The following is a 22260-nucleotide window of genomic DNA, read 5'->3' as shown; positions in this document are numbered from 1 at the left end:
CACACACACACACACACACACACAAATGTAATTTAAAAAAAACAACCCAAAGTCATTGTCAGCTACATACTGACCCTGAGCCCAATCTGGGATGTACAGACCTTGTGTCAAACAACAGCAACTTCAAAACAAAAACCAAAGGGCTGGAGCCATGGTTCAGTCATGGAAAGCTAGACTCACTACCAAACTGACCAAAATGAAACAAACAAAGCCCAGCTCAAGAATCTTAAGTGTACGACTCATACCACTTTCATAAACGGCATGACCAGCCCCTAGACCAGCACTTTCATAAATGGTGTGACCAGCCCCTAGACCATCACTTTCACAAATGGTGTGACCAGCCCCTAGACCATCACTTTCACAAATGGTGTGACCATCCTCTAGATCACCACTTTCATAAATGGTGTGACCAGCCTCTAGATCACCACTTTCATAAATGGTGTGACCAGCCCCTAGATCATCATCGTTGCCATTTTGGCTCACAGGTTCTGAGACTCCAGTCCATCCTTACATGGCTCTGTCTGTGGAGCCTGAGGTAAGGCAGAATATCATGGAAGCAGTCCAAAGTGAAAGAAAGCTGCTCAGCTCTCAGCAAGCAGCAAGGAAGCGGAAAGAAATTAAGAAACGGATTTGTATCAAGGGGAGTTGTTCTTTTCTTGTTTTGCCTATAAGAGGCTTTATTGTTATGGATAGACAGTATCCTATCTGTATTGTTCTTCATGTTACTCAAACAATCATGCTCCTGATGAATCTTTAGATCATTTGTAATGCTTTTGTAAATAATGGAAAGAAATACTCTTGTCACTAGATTTATTATTTATCCGTGATGGTTTTATAAAATGTGGGTGGTTTTTTTTGTTATAGAGAGACGGATCTTACTAAGTTGCATGAGCTAGTGCTTCAAACACTGAGGCTCCCGACACCACTCACCCAGTCCTTCCCAGTAACTGAGTAAACCGGAATATAGGCACTGTACCTAGCTCAAGACAAATGCTTATTTTTATTTGTTTGTCTATTTATTTATTGAAAGTGGAGATAGAGGAACAGAGACCATGCATATGTGTGGAAGTCAGAGGGCAGCTCTCAGGAGTTGGTTTTTCCCTGTTACAACTTCAGGTCATCAGGCTTGCCCAAAACAAAAGCCTCCACCCACCAAGCCACCTCTCTGGTCGCTCTGGCCCATTCTGTACTCATAATACAGTGATCTTTGTGGCATCCAGGCAGTCCTCCTCCGGATGGCTGAGCTGCCTCCTCTGCAGTGGGGTGGAATGTACACCCCCACAGTGTAGCCTCCTGGGCAGCCAAGGCCTCTGTTCTCGCTCTGTTGGCTTTACACTACTCACCTGCCCACCACCCCTTACTCATGTGTGAGGCATTTGAGTTTCCTTTTCTGGGATGTGTCCCTGCAGGCCTCGCCTGGCCTCCTTTCAGACCTCAGCTCAGATGTAAGAGTGCTGAGACCTGATTTCCTCCTATTTGGGAACATGGATTAACATTTTTCAATTTTGTGAAACAGAGAGTAGGAAAGTTCTTGCAGAGTAGTGGACTATGTAATTAAAATGGAGGCCCTGGTAATCGTGAAAGCCGCTGGTCATCAGATACATGCTTCTGAGTTTGCCCTCTGCTACGGACCTGTGGCATCTCCAACTCACCAGTTGCTTCCAACAGTAGGAGTCCAGGAAGAAAGCAGCAAAGAGGAGCCCAGGAGCTTCCACCAGAGTAGGAATCACAGCGCCACCTGCCGGGCATTGACTCCATGACACGCTTAGCCGGATCCTCGTAGCCCCGCCCCCTCAGACCCGCCGAACTGAAGTCCCGGGCCCTGACTAAGCAGTCACTTTGCTGGCCTCGGGCTCCTTCACGACCAGCCCCAGGTGCCCCAAGACCATCTGTAGAGTCTCTGCCAGATGCAAGGCTTTGAAGGCAGATAGAGGAGGCGTCCAAACCTACTGATAGCTGAGCCAACCCCCCTCCCCCACCTCCCACAACCCTCCCTTCCTTCTTCCTTAATCCATTTGTCATTCTTAGAATCCTGTTGCCGTTGACCTGGAGTTTTATGTCATCTCTCACAGATCCACTAGAGAAAGGGTTTACCCCTCATGAGTTAGTCTCCTGCGAGTCCTTTAGGCTTTAGTCTTTTCTCATCTTTTCTGTTTTCTTTTCTTTCCCGTGTCAGCACAAATCGCTCTAAGAGGAGAGAGAAGAGGGCAGTTTGGATGGAGGCTGGTGACATACATCCCTGCCCTGCTTTCAAACATTGTGTAAGATCCTGTAAACTCCAGCTTCGCTATGCAGTAGAATCATCTGGATCTGCTTGTTTTAAAACCTGAACCACACCCACCCCACCACCCCACCCGTGTGAAAGTTTAAAGATTATGTAATCCTGAAGTTAAACTGTGAGGCACTTGGGAAAATAACGTGATTTCTGGGTCTTTCTGGTGCTCTGGGATAATCCTTTGCACCTCTGCTGCTGACAACCCCAAGCTTGGGCACAGACCTCCTAGAAGGAACAAAGATAGTCTAACCTGAGCTCCTTCCTTGGCTAGTGGCCCTATTATGCCAGGGGTGGGGGAAGGACAAGGCAGGGGTCCTGAAGCCAGACATAGGAGGGACTTGTCTTCTGGGATGAGGTTTCCTACAGCTTGAGGGAGGAACCCCTCAGTGCCCATGGGGCCATGGATGGGAGCACTGGGGAACACACTCATCACCAGAAAGAAGGGAGATCAGAGTGTGCACAGGTCAAGGGGCTAGAAAACCATAGGTGGAGTTCATTGGGGTCAGCTGCCCTAGCCCAACTTCAGACTGTGGAGCACACTTCCTGCCTGAGGCTCTTGGTGTCTGCCTAGGAGAAAGGGAAGGAAGGGCTCCCTCTGGAGGGGAAAGAAACAGACACTGGAAAGCTCAAAAACTGCTTTCTTTCATTTATTTTTATTTATCTTTATAGGTGTAAAATGATCTTTTTCAAAATTAGATTTATTCACTCTTTGTGTATTTTGCTTGAATGTATGTATCTGTGCCACATGCATGCTTGGTGACCATGAAAGTCAGAAGAGGGTGTAGTATCAGCTGGAAATGGAATTATGGGTGATTGTAAACCACCATATAGGTGCTGGGGATCCCTGGTCCTCTGCAAAAGCAACAAGTACTCTTAAGCACCGAGCCATCACTCTGACTCCCCTTTCTTTTATTGTTTATATTTCTTTTTTTATATGTATGTGTGTGTGCGCACATGTACAGGTACCATGTGGCCCAGAAAAAGACATAGACAACTCCTGGAGCTGGAGTTACAGGTAGTCGTGAAGCATCTGACATGGGTGCTGGGGACAGATCTCAGGTCCTCTGTAAGAGCAGGAAGTACTCTTAACTATGGAACTATTTCTCCAGCCTTGCAAAAACTGGTGTCTGTCCCAAGCTTGAAATACAACTTGAAATGCACATCCAGAAAGCTACTTAACCACTCTAGACCTAGCCACCAGTAACTGACTTAGTAATTCACCTGTTATGTATGCCATCACCCGCCTATATATCAGGCCCCAGCCTGGACATTAAGGACCCTTTAAGGCAATGGTTCTCAACCTTCCTAACGCTGCAGCCTTTAATAGTGTTCCTCATGTTGTGGTGACACCCAACCATAAATTATCTTGTTGCTATTTCATCACTGTAATTTTGCTACTATCATAAATAGTAATATAAAGATCCATCTTTTCCCATGGTCTTACGTGACCCCTGTGAAAGGGTCATTGGAGCCCTAAAGGGTCATTCCCAGAAGGTTGAGAACCACTGCTCTAGGGGGTAACAATATATCTGTTACTGTCCTCAGTTGCTGTCCTCAGTATATCTGACAAATACACTCCATGATTGTGCATACCTTTAATCCCAGCACTTGGGAGGAAGGGGCAAGTGGATCTCTGTGAGTTCAAGGCCAGCCTAGGCTACGAGTGAATTCCAAGATAGCCAGGGATGTACAGAGGAACCCTATCTCCAACATACAACAAAGAGACAAACAGTGTGATTAGCATCACCCTGCTGGGGGAGGTGCTGTGGAAGGTGAAGCAGGCCTGATAGCTAGGAACAGGTCAGGCTGGAGGTGTGTAGACAGCGTGCACACTCCCCTGCACCTCAGGTCTCCCAGTAGCCATCTTCTCTCACAGGGAAGGTCTGCTTAGAGCCACTCCTGAACACACTTAGAACCCAGATCCCTGCCAGGTGCCCATTTGTCTACAACCCCTCCCTCCAGCCTCACGGCCATTCTCATGGGTTTTGGAGTGTGGGACAAGCTGAGAGAATATTTAGAGCTTGAGCCAAGTGTGACTTTCCTCGAATCTGTGAGAAGAACAGAAGCTTCAGCTCTGCCTGGGGGCCCTGAGAATGCCTCTGGGTTCTCACAAGCGCTCCCTAATGTTCTCACGTGCTCCTTGCTCCCCAGGAAGTCCCTGGATATGAGAAGCCTCTAGGGGAGAGTGACACCCAATACAACAGTAGACTTGGATCAGCCTGGCAGGGAGAGGAGACCAGGCAGGAGAAAGGGTGCCAGGTGCTCTGTAAGGGAGTACGGGTGGGGAAGGGTTGAGCCTGCAGGGCCGTTGTGATACAGACATGCAAGTAGAGATGAGCTTCCGGCTGCATTGGCCCCTGGGACACTTACAACCATCAGCCAGGTATGGCTCTTGAAAACAGCGGTATTCCAAGAGTATATCTTTTCATCTAGAATCTTCTTTGTATCTGCAACCATCCTCTTCCCGTGGCTACACTACCAGGAGGGCAGGAATGTGGCAGCAGGCTGGGGGCCTGTGACATGGGTTGAATTCGCTATGAATTGTGCTAATTCAGCATGGGTTGAATCGGCCTAGAACGACAGCCATGTTATCTGCTGTTGATTCCTTGGCCGGCACGGCTCAGCTGGTTGGCTGGACTGTTTTGGCTAGCATTGGTATGAATGAAGTCAGCTAGGGTCTTCAAGTTGCCGAGAGAGAGACTGAAGTTCCTCTTTCTCTTCATGCAGTCTTGGGGACTTTCTACATGTTCTCTGTAGACTTTGTACATGGAACATCAGAGCTTCAAAAGCAGCAAACCAGACCCTCTTAAGATTTAGGCCTTATGCTGGGGGGAAAATGTATGCATGCATGTATACCTGTCGTGTAGAGTTTGCCGAGCATATGCAAGGCTCTGGGTTTAATTCCCTTGTGTCACAAAAATTAAAAGTTTAAAATAAATAAGGAAATAAAACAAAATAGGCTTTAAAATGGGCTTTCTTCTATATTATCCTGCATTTAAAGTACATCTTCCAGTTCTGGGTATGGTCTCATATACCTATACTTCCAGCACTCGGGAGGCCGAAGTGAACTCTGGGCCAGAATGAGTAAGTTATAGGGTGAGAGCCTGGTTCAAAAACTAAACCATGGAGCCAAGCAGTGGTTGCGCACTCCTTTAATCCCAGCACTTGGGAGGCAGAGAGGCGGATTTCTGAGTTCGAGGCCAGCCTGGTCTACAGAGTGAGTTCCAGGACAGCCAGGGCTACACAGAGAGTAAAGGTGTTTGTCACCAAGATTGACAGCCTGAGCTCCTTCCTCGGGAACTGTATGGTGGATGGAGAGAACGAACTCTGATGTCTGTGCCTCCATATAAACATATATTTAAAAAACGTAATTTTGAAAAGGTTGAAACAAAAATACATTGTCCTAATCAAAGTCATGGGTTCAGCTCAAAGACTCAAAGTGGGTGAGAAGGCCAGGCTAAGAAGACCAAGAGCCAGAGTTTCCTAGGGCCTCTAGTCTTATGAGGATATCTCATTGACAGTCCAGAGGCAGTACAAGGAGGTACCTGGCCCTGTCTCTCTGTCACCTTCCTTGTGGGCCTTGCCATCTTGCCTCCAGTGTTCTAGTCTTCACCTTAGAATGCATTCCTAGGTAATGTTGGACTCTAAGATCCAAAACCAGGGGACACTCTCCCACAGAAATACATGGACGGGACTTGCTGCAATAACATGAGGTTTAATGATACTAGTGTACTAGGACTCTCTCGAATTCAGGCAAGAGAGCCCCGAACAAAAGCTGGGAGTAGTTCTTACACAGAGTTCACAAGGGCAAACCACAAAGTCTGACCTTTCCAGGTCTAGTCTCTAGGTGACTCAGATTATGACAAGGAGTGTCCTAGAATGTATCTGTGTGCTCTGGGCCTTCCTCAGTTGCAGGTGGATTCCCTCTCCTGTGGTCTGAGGAATGTTAATCAGCCTCTCCCTTCTTCCTCTGAATGTTAATCTAGCAAGTGTCCTCTGACTAAGGAATGTGCCCCTCCCAGGATGTGTCCTGGGACAGTGGGGTTCTTTCAAATTTAAGTTTAAACTGAGACCCGAAAGTCCCAACCTCGATAGTGGGGCAGGTGCCTCTCTGGCTCTATGAAACAGCACATGTCCTACTTGTTGGCTCACCCAGACATCCTGAGCCCTTGCCCATCATGGAGGAGCCTGGGACAACTGTCCTCGCTCAAATCAAAGAGCAATGGTGGTTTTCAGGCAGAAGGGGAGGTTGTTCAGAAAGGAAAGGGACAGGGTTTCCCACGTCTCTCAAGTCTAATGTGTCAGCTCCAGCTCCTAAGCCCAACCAGGGAAGTCCCTAAGTATGATCCTGCTTCCCATGGTATCTTCCCCTGGGCACTGGCACTCCCAAGGAAAAATGAGAGCGAAGGAAGAGAAGGAAAAAGAGGAAGAGGAGGAGGAGAGGGAGAAAGAGGAGGGGGAGAAAAAAAGGAGGCTTATGAATTTGGCCAAGGTAGAGGGTGGTTCACTTAACTGCACCATGCTAAATGTTGGCCAACACTGACTTCCCTGGGAGAGGCCACCATAGCTTTTCTATTTTTTTAACAGATGAGACTGTGGCTAAAAGAGTGGGTGACTTCCCCAGGACTCAGCAGTGCCAGGTTTTGAGGCCAGATGACCTCCTTCTGGAATCCTGGGGGATGTTATTGAGGTGCCCCAAGTGAAGTCATTGGTCACTGTCTTTGGTTCATTAGGGAGTCCAGCTTTTTTTTTTTCTTTTTCAAAGTGGGGCTTTTCATCCTTCATCCTAGCAGGAGAGTCAAGCCTTCATGCATCACCTAGCTTAGTTATTGCCTCTAAGAATCAATTAATTGGAAAATTGTTCTTAGTTTGATCTTTCAAGCCTCTTACCAGTATCTCTTCTCCTGTGTCTTCTCATATTACTGTACATAATTATCATATATGTAGTAGATATACAAACACGTATGTACACCAAAAACCATGACATACGCTCATCTCCCCAGTTTGGAACATTTTGCCTAGCGATTGTGTGACATAAAATGACAAATGGTGTTGGTAATTAGAGAACAAACACAGAGGAAATTCCCTCCAAGCTCGGCAAACACAATAATCCCCCCAAATTCCATCTGTAGCACTTAAATAAACAAAAGGTAAAATGAGAAAAAAAGAAAAACCAACAGGGGCGTGCAGCTTGGCTGAATGGCCATGTCCCTGTAGCTGGAAGGTACACTGAGGATGGGCACTGAGTGCTGAGCTCAGAGCACAGTATTGATTGTTACCGGGGACACTGAGCAGCAGTGTATAGCAGACATGACCTGCATTGGACACCTTCCACTTGTGGATACTGGCCATGAGTCATTATTGATAAGATAAACATTTGCTCCCTCGTGAATGTTAGCCAAGAAGGAATGTTGGCCCTCCACGGGCTGGGCCATGTTAGCCTCCAGTGACCTCTACTTTCGTAGATATCACCTTTGAAAGGAGCCAGGTATGCGTGGACGTCACATGCAGTGACAAAACCTCTGCATTTCACATCCCTGGTGGGCTTGTCTAAATAAGGTGGCTTATGAGTTGGTCTGAGGGCAGTTGGATGGAGGTTTCTGCCTCTCTGCTACTCTTTCTGAGTGTCCTTTGGTCCTGTCAGTATGGAGGAAGCAAGGGACTGGAGTGTGGCTACACAGAGAGGGGAATTCCTGTTCCTAAAGATTCCAATGTGCTCTCTGAAGCAGACTGTTCTGTGTCCTCACCACACTGGGCACGCCTTGGCTTTCTCTGCTATTGAGATGTCCAGAGCCCAGGACAGTGGCTTAATGGAGAGAGGCACCTTAGAAGGACCCTATGCATGCTTTCTGCCTCCTCTTGCCATCCTGAAATTTTAAACACTTCTGAAGAGCAGACTCAAGTGTGCTTGCACACTGTGTCCCAGATTGTGTAGCTAGGTCTGAAGAACAGAGTGCTGCCACCTGCTGGAGAACCTGGGTCTACCCCTCAGGGTGTGAGCTTGAGTCTCACACCTGTGAAAAGGAGCCAAGAAGAAAAACATCTGTAGCTTTGACCTTGGCTTTTTCTGCTGGAAGGTCTATACAAAATGGTCTGGTAGGATCTACTCAGAGCTGTATAATCTCCCAGATTTGCAACAGAAAAACAGCTTCAAGCTGATGGCTTTTTGGTGTTTCTGAGCACCTTTCTGCTTTTGAATTGTCCTGAGCAGTAACAGACAAGGAAAGGATAATGGTGTCTGGTAGATGAAGCTAGGCTGTTTTCCTCGTTTATATGGTGTGGTGGTTTGAATATGCTTGGCCCAGGGAGTGACACTATTAGGAGGTGTGGCCTTGCTGGAGGAGGTGTGGCCTCATTGGAGGAGGTGTGGCCTCATTGGAGGAAGTGTGTCACTGTTGAAGTGGGCAGTGAGTGCCTCCTCCTAACCACATGAGAGCCAGTCTTCTCCTAGCAGCCTTCAGATACAGTTGTAGAACTCTCAGCTCCTCCTGTACTACGCTCGCCTGGATGCTGCTATGCTCCCACCTTGATGGTAATGGACTGAACCTCTGAACCTGTAAGCCAGCCCTAGTTAAATGTTGTTTTTATTAGAGTTGCCTTGGTCAAGGTGTCTGTTCACAACAGTAAAACCCTAACTAAGACATACGGTGACAAAAATACTGGGCACAATTGCAAGGAAGAGTGGAAGGGTGCTTCTGGGGCACCTTACTTTGTGACTGCCAAAGGTTTTGGTTCTGCTTGTGCAATGTGGCTTCATTCCGTCTTCCTGTGGACAGAGGTATCTTCACCCTCATTTGTCAGGCTCAGGGAAGTCACACAATCTGTTTGTGATGAATCCAGGATTTTTTTGTGTGAAACCAAAACATAATCTTCTTGGAGTTGGAGACTGTTTATTCTAAGGCACTCTGGAGGTGCCAGGATCTCTGTGGGGAGGGGAAGACCCTGTGAGTTAATCTGGATGGCAAGAAGCTAAAGCCTTCCTCCACCAGTCCATCCAACCTGAGGTGTGGCCACCAGGTGGCGCTGTGGGCCAGATATCTCTCCAGAAGCACTACCAGTGAGGCTTTAGGTCTAAGGCAGGCAAGAGGCTATGTTGACAGTGTTTGGACATCTCATGTCACAGGATGAGACTGTAATCTGATGTCTGTGCCCTCGCCTTCGCTCCAGGAGCCCAAGCCTTCCCCACCCCACACCCCCGTTTTGTTTTTGGTTTGTGTTTTTTTTTTTTTTACCTTTGTTACTGTTTTTGAGATCAGGTCTAATGTAGCACAAGCTCACCTCCAACCTTACATCCCAGACCCTGCATGGTCCTCCTGGCTCTGCCTCAGGAATCCTGCATCGCTGATGAGCACCACCAAGCCCTGCCCCAGTCACAGCCTGAATGCTGAGATAGATATCTCTCTCTCTCTCTCTCTCTCTCTCTCTCTCTCTCTCTCTCTCTCTCTCTTTTCCCCTTTTAGGCCTTGCCCCTGTTTTTAAGATTCCTATGTGTGGACAGAACTTCATAGAGAGATCTTGTCTCAAAACAAAACAGAATTCCTTTCACAAGCAGGGCTTCAGGAGGGTCCAGGCCTATTGTGTAACAGTACAATATTTCCTCGCCTCTTATATTTGAAGCTTATCCTGTTTGACATACAGGGCTGCTTATTCTCTATGGGAGTGATTGGGACCCTCCCACCTCAGCTCTTTCTGAGCTAATCAGGTACCCTGGGCTCAGAGTTTCTAGTTGATAAATCTCCCATGGTGACCTTATTGGCAAGAATACCCAGCTCCCTGGATGGATGCCCATTGTCGGAATGTTCTGGATTCTGTGCCATTAACCCTTCACCCATGACCTTTCCTAAGTGTCACTTCCTTGTTCTGGTCTGCCTGTCATGAGTGATGCAAGTCCCCCGATAGGCTTTCACTAGCTCTGAGCTTTTCTTTAGGTAGGGATCCTGTTTTATCCCCCATGGCAGAGACCCCAGCTCAGCACAGAGCCTGGCGCCGGGTAGGTATCAGCAACAGACTGTTGTTGATGATGGTATTGGATACTTCCCTAGACTGGCCAGCCAGACCAACCTGTTGACAAGCCAATTTGGCCCACAAGAAGCTGGAAGTGAGCTGTCACTGAAGTGTGCTGGAGGTATGCAAACAGGAGTGACAGTTCCACAGCAGCTTGATGCCATGATGGGCAAAGCTGACTGATGGGAGTTAGAGCCAGACTCTGGGAAAACTCCTAAGGCACATTAGATGAGAAAGATGAGAAAGCGCTGAGGGGCTCAGGCAGGGCAAGGACAGAGTCCCACAGTCCCTGAGCTGAGGCAGGGGTGTGCAAGGCCCCAGCAAGCTCACTGCTAAAGCTGGACAGATGGTGGGTGGAGGTGGGGTGGCATGGATGGGGGTGAAGTGAATAGGGTAGAGGAAGAGGGTTGGTCCACCCAAGTGGCTGCCTCCCATATGTTGTCATACACCCCCAATTCTGGAAGGCTTTTGGCTTCTTCAGGGAGAACAAGCTGCCCCAAGTGGGATCTAATATATCTTTGTGGCTCCAATCCTAGTCCAGGGATTGTCAGCAAATGCTAGTTCAGCGATGGAAAGAACTCTTACATGTTTATTAAACCAAGGACCAGTCACAGCATGGGCTAGGCAGGGCTAGCATGGGCTAGGCAGGGCTAGCATGAGAAGACAGAGCACTCACTGACTTGAGAGCATCTCTGGGACCAGCCCCAATGCCCACATGGTCACTGATAACCAGCTTCTTCCCAAGACCGCCCAGCCCACATCCAGAACAGAGTCTTACAAAAGTGAACAAACACATTTATCTTCCTTTCCATCCCCCGGCCAGCAGAGGTGGGGGTTAAAAGTGACAGTTCATTTAAAAAAGGCAGCGACTCATAAAATGATGAAGGAAAGAATCCAGGGCTGGAGAGCTGAGATGTGGCCCTGGGGGGGAGCACAATGTGCACGGGAGACCCTTTCTGCCACACTCCTTGGAGGGGGAAATGGGTCTCTAGGCTCTGGCCCGTGGACACCAAGTCCTCGAGTCCCCTGGAGCCCACAGCCAGATGGCCACAATTGCATTGACTTCTTAGAAAAGCATCTTAAGATGGTGTCCCTGTGGAAAATGTTTCCAGTCTTGATGCTGGGGGACTCCCATCCCAGAGTAAGAAACTGACAGGCTTGAGACTGAGGTGTTCCAAGCTTCCTGAGGCTCTGAACGGGGACTGACTTTGCTCATACCATAAGCTGGTCACCAGACCTAGGGTCCTCACCTCTGTGACCTTGTTGTTGCTACTGCTAGGCACAGTGAGAAACAGCACAGGCAATGAATGGTAACAGGGTACCCAGCAGGGGAGGGATAACAGAGTGGAAAAGACACAGCCCCCAACCTCAGCAGGCGGCTGGGCTCCTCTCCAAGTCCCCAGGTGAGCAAGTTTGTTGCTCTCAGTCCCATATTACCATCTGTCCCACGAGGAGGGTGGATTTGATTTTCTCTCTAGGTCCGTCTATCATTAAGATTCTACCCAGGATTCCATGAGGAAAGGATGAAGTAGGCCTCATGGGCCCAGAGCAAAGACTAGACACTGGGCTCAGAGGCACCTTCACCCCAGTGGACCTGAGTCAGCTTTGCAGTGGTGGTGCTCACCTACAGTCGTACGTCACGGATCAGATCAGTCCAGACAAAAGGGAAGGCACTTAGGAACAACTGGGCAGGGCTCAGGAAGGGACCAAAGTCTGGTTTGGCATCAAAGTCCCTTTGCTCATAGTTCTGGGAGGTGAACCACTGAGACAAACGGGCAGACTTTGTTATTGGGTATACGCCTCAGGAACAAAAACTATCGTTGGCCCACATCTTTACCGAGATGGCTGCCACACAGGCCTGTAGACTCTCCACAGGCATTGGCACATTAAAATATTAGTTGGGACCTGAGCAAGCCCAGGACATCAGTCTGTCAAGTGGCCTCAGGCCACACCATTCGTCACAAGATGTATGGGCCCCTGGCAGCAGATTCCTGGGTGTCTCCACAGTGCAGGACTACCTTAGGGCTGGAGCCAGGCTGCCGGTGGTAGGCACCCTCCCGCACCAGGCGCCGGCACTGCACATCTTGGCCGACGCTGACACTTTGTAAAGCAGGGAGGTGATGTAGCAGCATCTCAGGCAGGGGCAACAAGCTGGAGCCTGACAGGTCTAGTTCTTGTAGCAAACCCAGGCCTGAAAATACCTCGGCTCCTGCCCACTTGAGCTTGGGGTTGCCAGATAAGTCCAGGACCTGAAGGCCTGGGAGCTCCCGGAAGCCGTGGGGTGGGAGCTGGAGGATACCCTGTAGGCTGGCCAGTGACAGGTGGGTGAGGCCTGCCAACCCCACGAAGGCACCTGGATTGAAGGTAGCCAGAGGGTTCCCATCCAGGCTCAGGTAGCGCAGGGGTAGGTCTCGGAGATCCGGCACCGCTCGGAGCCGGTTCCAGGACAGGTTCAGGCTCTGAATGGTAGGTGCAGACACGCTGGACCGGGCTGGATGGGGGAGCACGCGGTGGATAAGATTGTGGGATAGGTCCACGTGCAGTGCCCGGCCCTGGCTGTGGGTGGTGAAGGCAGATATTGAGACCTCTCGTAGTCGGTTATGGCTCAGGTTGATATCACTCAAGGGGGAGCTGGTGAAAATCTCCGCGGGCAGGGCTGCCAGGCCATTGTGGCTGAGGTCAAGTGACTCCAGGTAGCGGAGGCGGGAGAAGGCAGTAGGCATGATGCTGGTGAGTAGATTGTGACTGAGATCCAGGCCAGCCAGTGTGGTATAGCCTGGCCCTGCCAGCACTGACTCATTCACGGTTTCTAGCCGGTTAGAAGACAGGTCCAGGTGGGCTGTGTCCAGAGGGATGGGCACAGGCACAATGTGGGGGCCCAGGCTGCTGCAGTCCACTCGGATCAGGCTGAAACTGTCAAAGAGCCCAAACGTCTCTTCTTCACACTGGCAGCCAGGAAAACATGGCCGAGTTGTCTGCACTCTGCCCATGGCCAGCAGCAGCAGAAACAGGGCGCACAACATGGTGACACCTGGAAAGAGAGCTACAGGTGAGGGGTGGATGTACCACTCGTATCCTGGCCTATAAGACACAGGCCATGTGTAGGGACACAGCTGGAACCTGTCACTGCTCCTAGCCTCCTGGAACACTCATAACCCCTAGTCCCTATTTTTCTTTGCCCTCAGTGCCCACATCTGTATGGGTAAGGGTTGGGCCAGGTGGGTGAATCTGTCACTAGGAGCATCAGATGTAAGTGACCTGCTCTGACCGAAGTATGGGTACCTGGATATCTTATGGGAAATCTCTTAGACCAGACAGTCTTTTGGCTGCTTTTACTATAACTGCTGATCTGAAGCTCAGAAGCTGCTGGAGACCAAGGTATGCCAGAGAGGACTTCACAGTGCAAGTATAGAGTTGAGGGCTTCATTCACCTTTGCTGAAAAGAAACCACAGGCTAGCTGCTGAGTTGGCTGCCCCTAACCCTCACCAGTGCCTACAAGACAGAGTCATGTCTCCATCTCACTAAGAGAGAACCGAGCTTTGAAGGGTTGGAGACATGAATACAGCTAAGCATGGTGGTACTAGGTGGAGTAGATCCTTGGCTGACTGCCCTTCCCCCTCTACCTTAGCTGGTTCTCTTGCCCAGAGAGAACAAGTGCCTCACCACCAAACTAGCACAAAACAGGGCAGAATTAGACCCAGGCCTGCTCAGTTCTTCTGTCTCTGTCTCCTGCCTCCGCAGGTGTGGTGGGAAGTAGGCAGAATCCAGGAGGGGCTTTCGTCATAGGCACATGCTACATCTCAAGCCGCTCACCCTCTGACCTCAGGTCCTTCTGTGAAATTACAACAGAAGCCGCCACGTATGTCTCACACTAGTATGCTGTCAAATCTGAGAGGTACATGGGTCCGTACTAGGCACACCCAAGATTTGCATTCACGAGCTGGGTGGTATTAGCATGAGAACCAGGGGGTTATATACCAAGAACTTCTAAGTGGCCCCCTCCCCTGATAGGTGGCCACTCAGGAGACAAAAGGCTCTTCATCTGGGTGGCCTGTCCTCCTGCCTGTCTCCCTTCCATGGGCCTCCAGAGAAAGAAATAGGGGTGAAGGAGGAGGGGGGAGGACCTGCCCACCTTCTAGGCTGGGGTTTGGGGAGCAGCTGGGTAGCATTACCAGCCCTGCATGAAACTTTAAAAGGGCAGCCACTTGATCTGCACTCTGGCTCCATCCTGGGGCAGGGAGAAGTAGGGTGGGCTCTGCTCCTCTACCAGACCCTGGGGGCCTCCTTGCCCACCCCTTTCTTTTGTAGAGACCAATTCGAGGATTAAACCCGGCCCAGGTGCATCCTGGGCTTGGTCCCAGCCAAGGCAGGACAGAGCGTTCCAATGTTTGCACCACGAGGAAAATATTAAGTTGCTCCAGGCCCCCTTTGTTCCCCAGGGAACTCTCCCAGAGTTCATTGCCCCTACCCCCACCCCGCCCTCTAGCTAAGCTGATCTGCTCCATCCTACCCTGCCTGGGGTTTAAATAAACACCACAAAGGGCCCCAAAATGACCCTTTGGCTCCCAGAGGTGATTATACAATGCGCTCATGAAATGCCAAGTGGCTTCTCCTGAGCTCCAGCTTATGTAACCAGCGGGGCAAATACAGCCCAGATGTTGCTCTCCTCTGGGCCCCAGCCTTGTACTCTCCTGCCATCCTCACACAAGACAACAAACCCCTGCACCCTAATCTGTGAAGAGCTACCCACAACCTTCCTTGGAGCATCTGGAACACGGCAGTGGTCCTCACAACGAGATAAAGGAAACAGGAGTGCAGGTGGAGGTCCACATAGGCAGCCTGAGTGATAAATGCACCAGGCTAGAACCTTGCTCCACTGTGCCATGAACATCTCCCAGGGCCTCTGCTGTCATACTTGGGGAACTCTAGTGGGAAACAGGAAGTGACACAACCCCCTCTCTTGTAGATCTCAAGTTTGCCCAATGAGGCCAACTGTCCCATCCCCCATTAAAGGACCCGAAAAGCCACTTGCTAATATTTTGGAGACACTACACGGGAGATGAAATGAGGAGGACAGTCCTTCGAAGAGCTGCTCTAAGGACTAGACTTGTCCCCCTACCGGGGACATGCCCAGTGCAGCCAGGACACTAACAGATAGACAGCAAGGGCTGCTCTGTCTCTCTAGAGCAGATGTCAGACAGAGGTGCTTCACTACATCCCAGGACGATGACAGGGAAGCAATAACGCAACTCTGTGTTGAGACAAGTCCCAGGGGAGAGTCAGAAGCCATAGGTCTCTGTCACTGTTCTCTGCCCTGGACCGTTGTGACCACTAGTCAGGTCCCACCCCTCTGTGAGCCTCTATTTCCCATCTTTACAATATAAGTGCCAACCCCAGAGTTACAGAGTTTTAAAGCTGAACAAAACACTAAGCACAAAGCACGCGGCTAAGCTTTGCTTGGGGCGAGTGGGTGAGATTGGTAGGGGCCCCTCCTCACCTGTAGCAAAATCACTAACATCTTAGACACAGGAGGCTTAAGTTCTTGTGACTTTTCACAGTTTTATGTCCAGGAGTTTGAGTTCCTCATCTGTATTAGTGTTGCTCAGCCTCCATTCGGGGACTTCTGCCCCGGAAGAAAAGGCAAAGAGACATGCCAGCAGCGCAGACAGGCGGGCTACGCAGACAGGCAGCCATCAAGGATATCCGGGGAGAAGAGCTCTCTAGGTCAAGAGATCTTTCCTACAAAGCCTGACATGCAGATGAAAGACATGTGAGGATCAACAGAACACAAGGCAAGAGACTTCACACAGCTCTGGTCTGGTAGACAGCAGGTCCTGTGAGGCCAGCCATGAGCTATTTAGGGCCCAGGATGCCAAGTCCACAGTGACTTTAAAGAAAATAGGCTGCTGGCCCATGAGTCCAAGCATGAACGGTGTAAATGCTACAAGCCTGGCAGCTCCAAGGGGCTCTCCCGACAACATCGTATCTCGAACCTGCCATGATGCAGAACTGGCCATATCACTGCCCTAGGGGATTGTTGGTAAAACCACAGAGATCAACTACTTCAGACGAGAGGCCTCTGGAAGTTGGAGATGCCCTTCTCCCTTCCCTCTCTGAATCCCCTTAGGGATTGGACCCTCTTTGTCTTCTGGGTAGCAGCTTTCCTACACAGTCAGCTGTTGTTCACACTGTCCACAAACACAGAGAATTCCAGGCTCGTGTGCTGCAGAGCCCTTGGAGATGATGGATGGCTGAGGCTCAGAGGGGCACTAAGGGAAACGCAATAGCAGAGCAAGGCCCAGGAGCTGGCAGCCACCACCTCACATGGTCCTTGCATCACACACATCTACCAGCCTGCCCCTGCCTGGTGGAACAAAGCGCTCTCTGTCTCCACAGGCTCCCACCACCCCTCCCTCCTTGCCTCTCACACCTCAGGCTACCAATAGGCCTTCTTCAGAGGGTACTGAGAAAATTCAAATTTCAAACATAAGGTGCCAGCAGCTTGGGACAGAGTGCCTCCTTTCTAACCTAGGTATCCTTCCCTAACTGAGGTCAACGTCAGACCTGGTGGCAGAGAGGCAGCAACAGAGACTCAGCAAGAAAGCCACAGGGTTTGGCTGCTGGACCGGGGACAGGGTAGGAGTCCACCCTACCTACTAGAATCGCAGAGTTCTCTGCAGGAACAAGAAGTGGAGGCTGTGGGACCATGTAGTGATGGGGCAGTCTGTTCAGTAAGTGCTTGGTCCCTGGTGGCTTTTCTAAATCTCCTGGAGGTGGTGGCTAATCCTTCCTGTCCCTTCCCAGCCAGATTCCTATTTGCAGAGCCAGACTCCAGCAGGTTCATAGTAGTTTGCACTGACCTCTATTGACACACTATTGGTATCTGCTGGTGAGGGTCCAACCACTCTCTTCTGTGAACATCTCTCTGAGGTTGAGTTAAAGGTTGGACTCCAGGCTCCTCCTGGGCCTGGTTGCCAAGCCCTGGTACACCACAGAATTTCTGACCCATAGAACTTTCTAGCCTTTTATTAACAACTTCAACAGGGAACCTCAGGGACAGGAGCTAAGTGGGTAAGGGGCTAGTTGCAGGTTGGTTCAGTGCCTAGCACCTACCTAGGACAGGCCTTCCTATCAACCAACAGGGCCTCTACCCCAGGCGGACTTGCACCTCACTCCCCTCAGTCAATAGAGATGGTCATGAAATCCCCAGGGAGAAATTCCCTAAGCATCCTGGCCCCTGACCTTGAAGCTTCAGGAATTAGAATTTGGGAGACATACTGGGAGCCTCCAGGCTTGGCTTTCTCTTCAGGATCGATGCTTACAAGCACATGGGCTCCCCACATGTGTGACTCTCACTCCACTGCAGTCCTTCACAGTGCTGCTTATTATCTCTGTCACACAGGCAAACAGCAGCATGCTATTTGGTCAGGTAATAGAGGAAACAGGAACCAGACCCAGACATGTCAGCTTCAAACCCACAGCTGGCCTCAACATGCAAATGGGCAGTGTGGACAGCTGCTTAGAGCCGCTAACGCTGGACTGTACTGACATGTTTACCTATTCGTCCTCTGTGGGCAGAGAGGAGGAGTTAGGTTTTTGTTATTTTTTTACCCCTGGACCAGATACTATATTAATATATACCAGGTATTATTGGCTGGGGTTTGATCGTACATGCCTTTAATTCCAGCACTTTAGAGGGGTGGGAGGATCTCAGTGAGTTTGGGGCTAGCCTGGTACACATAACGAGTTCCAGGGCAGCTGTGGCTATACAGTAAGACCCTTTTTCAAAACAAAGACACAAGCAAGCAAACAAAAATGCCTAAAAGACATATCAGGCACACTTCAGCCTGTCCCATGTATCTTCAGCAATTATGTTTGACCACCCTGTGAAACCAGGAAGTTCGAAGGCACTGCACTTGTCTTAAGGCTGTCTAAAGAGTCCAGAGAGGTTCAGTGACTTTCCAGAGTCACGTGGACACTGACAAGACAAAGGCTGGATCCAGGTATTCTGAATCTACCACCTGGCCTGGAACTTCAGCACCCTCCCACCCAAAAAATGTCACCCATAGGGTGATAGACAAGGCCCCAAATACTATTTTCTCCTTCCAGCTGATCTTTGGGGAAATTGTCAAGTTCTAACCAATCTGAAGCAGCACGTGAGAACACAGGGAGAGGCTGCATGGAGCACAAGAAAGGGGATCTGAAGACTGGGTACCAGCCTTTCAGGATTTCATGTGACTGTGGGGCCCTGGTCTGGGTCTTGCAACATTGAGAGCAACTAGTACTGCTCCCAGCAGGGCCCTGGATGGATTACTTACAGAAAGCAAGGACTCAGCCTAAGCTGGCCCCAGAGGGTCTCAGTGAGTGTTCAGCCTTGCCTCTGTGTGTGACTTCAGGGCCAGGAAAGAGACATTAAGACACACCAGATGGATGAGAACCCAGAAGTTATTCCTGGATGACATGGATTCTCTCAGTGTCCCATCCAGGGCCCGGAGCACATTTCCTTGGGGTCTAGGAAGGTGACAGAGGCCAGAGAAAGCTGAAGCAGAGGGTGTCGTCACCTATGGCCGAATGAGAAACTGGCACCAAATCAGCAGTCACTCCTAGGCAGGTAGGTCACTGTTTGTCCTCTTCTTCAAACTGGGCAGGCACCTCACCCTGCGTAGGTCACACTTGGGAGACCTCTGTACCCCTCTGGCCTCTGGCCTCCGCCTCTAAACAAGTGCCACGCTGGGCACCCGAGTATGGCCTCCAACTGAATGTCAAGCCCCTACCACGGTGCCCCATCTAAAACCAACCCACAAAGACAGTCTCTCAGGCTGCATGCCTGTCACTCCCCAGGGACCTCTTTCTTTGCACAGGCTATTTCTTTTGACAAAGATGGCAAGGCTTCCTCCCCCCAACCCCCTACCTTTGTCTTCTACAAATTCCCACTTGTTTGATTCAAAAGCTACCTATTCTGAGAGGCCTTCTCAGCCTAACCTGGCTTTCATCCCCTGAAGGGTCACCGGGCTACGGCTGTCTAAGAATGTTCCCAGCTCCTCTCGAGCATGGCAGGGGCAGAAACTAGTAAAATGACAGGGACAGAGAGACCTCCTTCTGCTTGGGTGCTTCCTGGAACTCAGGGTTCGGGTAAGTGGTAGAACCAGGTTTAAGATTGGGGTTCATGCTATTGCTGCTTCCGCTTGCATTCACACAATGTATGTAACCAGACACCCTGAAACCACATCTCAATTATTAGCACATGTAGTAATTTGTTATGCTATTTACCAGTCACAACACATCAGTGAAACAGCAATCAAAATCTCCCTTCGAAGGAGCCTGAGAATCAGACAGGTGACATGACACATGCCAGGTGACAGAAGCAGGAAGCGATGAAACAAGAGAACACAATTCCCAGACTTTCTGACTGAAAGACATGCAGCACCCTGTCTTCAGACAGGCCTCCCAGACTCCAGCACCATCCAAAGGCCAGAGGAAAGAATGATCAAACACCCCTCCCCCGTGGTTCTGTTTCCTCCAGCAGCTCTCTGCACACAGGCTCAAACTGGAGATCAAACTGATGCTGAGTGATTCACCTCTGCCTTCTCTCCCAGCCTCTGGATAACTCCTATTCCCCAACACATACCCTTGCATCCTGACATGAAGACAAGTACCTGTGTGCTGTTTTCAGAACACATAGAGCCCTGCATGTACTGTGGGAGGCCTTTCCAGCCTCTGTCACCTATTGGGAAACTTCAAACCCCTGAGTAGAGTGATCACCTGCTCAGCCAGGTCTGCTCCTATGGAACCTGCCTGTCTTAGCACTAGCCTTGGTAGGGGACTTCGGGGGTGGGTGGTGGACCCAGCTGTCTTCAGGAAGTATCCAATTCCCAGGCTGAGAGCCCTGAGAAAGGATGGTGAACCCAATCAAGTCCATTCTCTCTGTGTTGAGCCAGAAGTTACAATTAAAGGGAAAATTGGTCTGAATTTGATCTCTTGCCCAGTCTGTCATTTAAAAGATAAGCAACGCCAGCTTTTGCCTTTACATGGGTCAGTGGAAGAAGGCAGGTGAAAGCCCTGTGGACTCCAGCCTTCCTAGGAACGAATTAATGCCTGGAAACACAATTGTTTCCAGCCTCTGCGATCTCTGGTAATCAGGAGAGAATCGAGAGAGTACAGAGACCATCCACACTCCCTCTTTCATAAGGAAGAACTAGAAGCGAAAAGGAAAGTGGCATCGTTGCCTTTTCCAAGTTTGTTCCCCCCCACCCCCCGCCCAGGGTAGTACTGACTAAAGTTCTTAGTTAAAGATTAGGGTGGAGGGTTGGGAAAAAAGTGTTTGACTTATCTTTGCCACTCAGGATCAAAAGCTCGGACAGGATGGAGCCCCTCCCACTCTGGGGGCTTTGCAAGTCTAGACTTATTCAAAAGGCTAGCATGGAACAAGAAAGGATCAAAGTTTGAGTCACCTCTGGGCCCAGCCAAGTGTGGGCGGGAGCCGCTTTCAGCTAAGCTCGCCACGCTGGTTACCACCACTGTGCGCTCCGCTCCCGCGGCATTGAGTTCTCACTTCATCCACAACAGTGACCGAATCTCAACGGGGCTCAGCAACACGCCGGTACCCTATGTGGGCCATTGGCAGTCCCTTTGGAAACTAGTGTGTGGAAGGCCCCTTCTCATCACAACCCAACCAGGGCTAAGGGCCACGAGCAGGCCGGATGCAGGCAAACCATGGCCTTTCTCACCTACTGGATCAGAAGGTTCGTCCCCTCACTCTGGAGTCGGGTTAAATGCAGTGCAGAACTCAAAGCCAAGCAAGTCTCTCCACTAAGCAGACAGATCTCAGTCCACACTCATTCTGTCCCAGGGGCGCAGAGCAGACTACTGCCAACAGTGCGCTTCTCCCAGGTCTCCAGCCTCAGGCGGGAGCCCAGACCAGCGGTGTCCCCTCCTTCCTCCTACTGGGGTCCTGTGAGGGTGTCCGGCACGCTCCGCCCAGTCCTGGCCCGGGCCAGTCGCCAGGCACTGCCGATCACCCCCAACCCACCAAATCCATCTCATCTTCTCGCTGCTCAAAGGACCTCCGGAGGTGAGAGAGAGAAGGGCTGCCAACAGGCGTTGCCGGAGGAACCCAGAGAAAAGTTTGAAGCCAAGAAGGGGAAAAACGATGGACAGCAGGGGAGCAGAGAGTCGCGCAGCTTTAGGCTCTCAGTGCGCACATACTCTACGGATATTCAACCCAGACACGTCGGCAAGCATAGACCACGTATACGGACACTAGGAGCGCCCACCGGTCCCCACAACCAAACGCAAGGCTGTAAAACGGGGACACCGGAACGAGATAGCCATGCAAAGCCACGCACACACAAAGACACTGGCAGATGCTGGCTTCCGAACCCAAATTCACAAAAGACCCACTACCGTGAGATGCACGTGTTCTTACAAAGACCCTGGAGGCGCTGGCCCACGCCCACGGCCCCCAGGCAGAGCCTTTGTCTCCTGAAAGCCCCCACCCCTGCTCCCCCGACTCTTCGCTGCTGTGGCTCGGTGTCCCGGAAAAGTTGAGGGGCCTCGGCAGGACCCGGACCCGCCCCTCGCGCCGGCCTGCTCACAGGATGGGGCGATGAGGTTGGAGTCTGGGGCTCCAAACCTCCAAATGCGCGCCGATCTCGCCGCGCCTCGGGATAGCACCCACCTGGCAGGTCCGCAGCTGTCGCCTCGGCACGCTCACCTAGGCGACCCGGCGTTGGCCGGTGGGCCGGCGCTTTTCTCCGCGCCGCACGTCCCGCCCCACGTCCCCGCCCGCCGCCGGGCTCCCCTTGCTCGGCACCCAGTGGCTGCACCGGCTCCAGGCCAGGAAGCTCAGGGAGCGTCGTTAAAGTGCAAGTCTAGGGGGGCGCTTTAGCAGCCCTGCCCCCGCCCGTCGGCCGAGCACGGGTTCCACCCCAGGGAGCGTCTAAAAAGTGCGCGGTTCCCTCCCATTCCACAAGGCCTCTCT

General features: G+C 50.8%; 1 protein-coding gene across 3 annotated transcripts; it reads right to left on the bottom strand.

Moving 5' to 3' along the window:
* Nucleotides 1-10842: 10842 nt before the first annotated feature.
* On the bottom strand, nucleotides 10843-21998 carry Tsku (tsukushi, small leucine rich proteoglycan). 3 transcript variants are annotated; one of them, XM_028770677.1, is made up of 3 exons: nucleotides 17559-17614; nucleotides 15778-16028; nucleotides 10843-13310 (listed from the first exon to the last, which is right to left on the bottom strand). In XM_028770677.1, the coding sequence occupies exon 3, from the start codon at nucleotides 13300-13302 to the stop codon at nucleotides 12238-12240; it is 1065 nt and encodes a 354-aa protein (XP_028626510.1). In that variant the 5' UTR covers nucleotides 13303-13310; nucleotides 15778-16028; nucleotides 17559-17614; the 3' UTR covers nucleotides 10843-12237. The 3 variants fall into 3 exon arrangements, with proteins under 3 accessions (XP_028626510.1, XP_028626509.1, XP_028626511.1); XM_028770676.1 differs by lacking the exons at nucleotides 15778-16028; nucleotides 17559-17614 and adding an exon at nucleotides 21958-21998; XM_028770678.1 differs by lacking the exon at nucleotides 17559-17614 and having other exon boundaries at nucleotides 15778-16090.
* Nucleotides 21999-22260: the final 262 nt, after the last annotated feature.

Source organism: Grammomys surdaster, unplaced genomic scaffold (assembly GCF_004785775.1).
Source record: "Grammomys surdaster isolate TR1022 unplaced genomic scaffold, NIH_TR_1.0 203, whole genome shotgun sequence".
In the NCBI taxonomy this organism is placed as follows: domain Eukaryota; kingdom Metazoa; phylum Chordata; class Mammalia; order Rodentia; family Muridae; genus Grammomys; species Grammomys surdaster.
The sequence above is the reverse complement of the archived record's forward strand: the minus strand, read 5'-3'. Positions and strand labels throughout refer to the sequence as shown.

Excerpts from the sequence above, each read along its gene's own strand:
- Tsku (XM_028770676.1), bottom strand. The coding sequence starts at position 13,302 with ATGTTGTGCGCCCTGTTTCTGCTGCTGCTGGCCATGGGCAGAGTGCAG.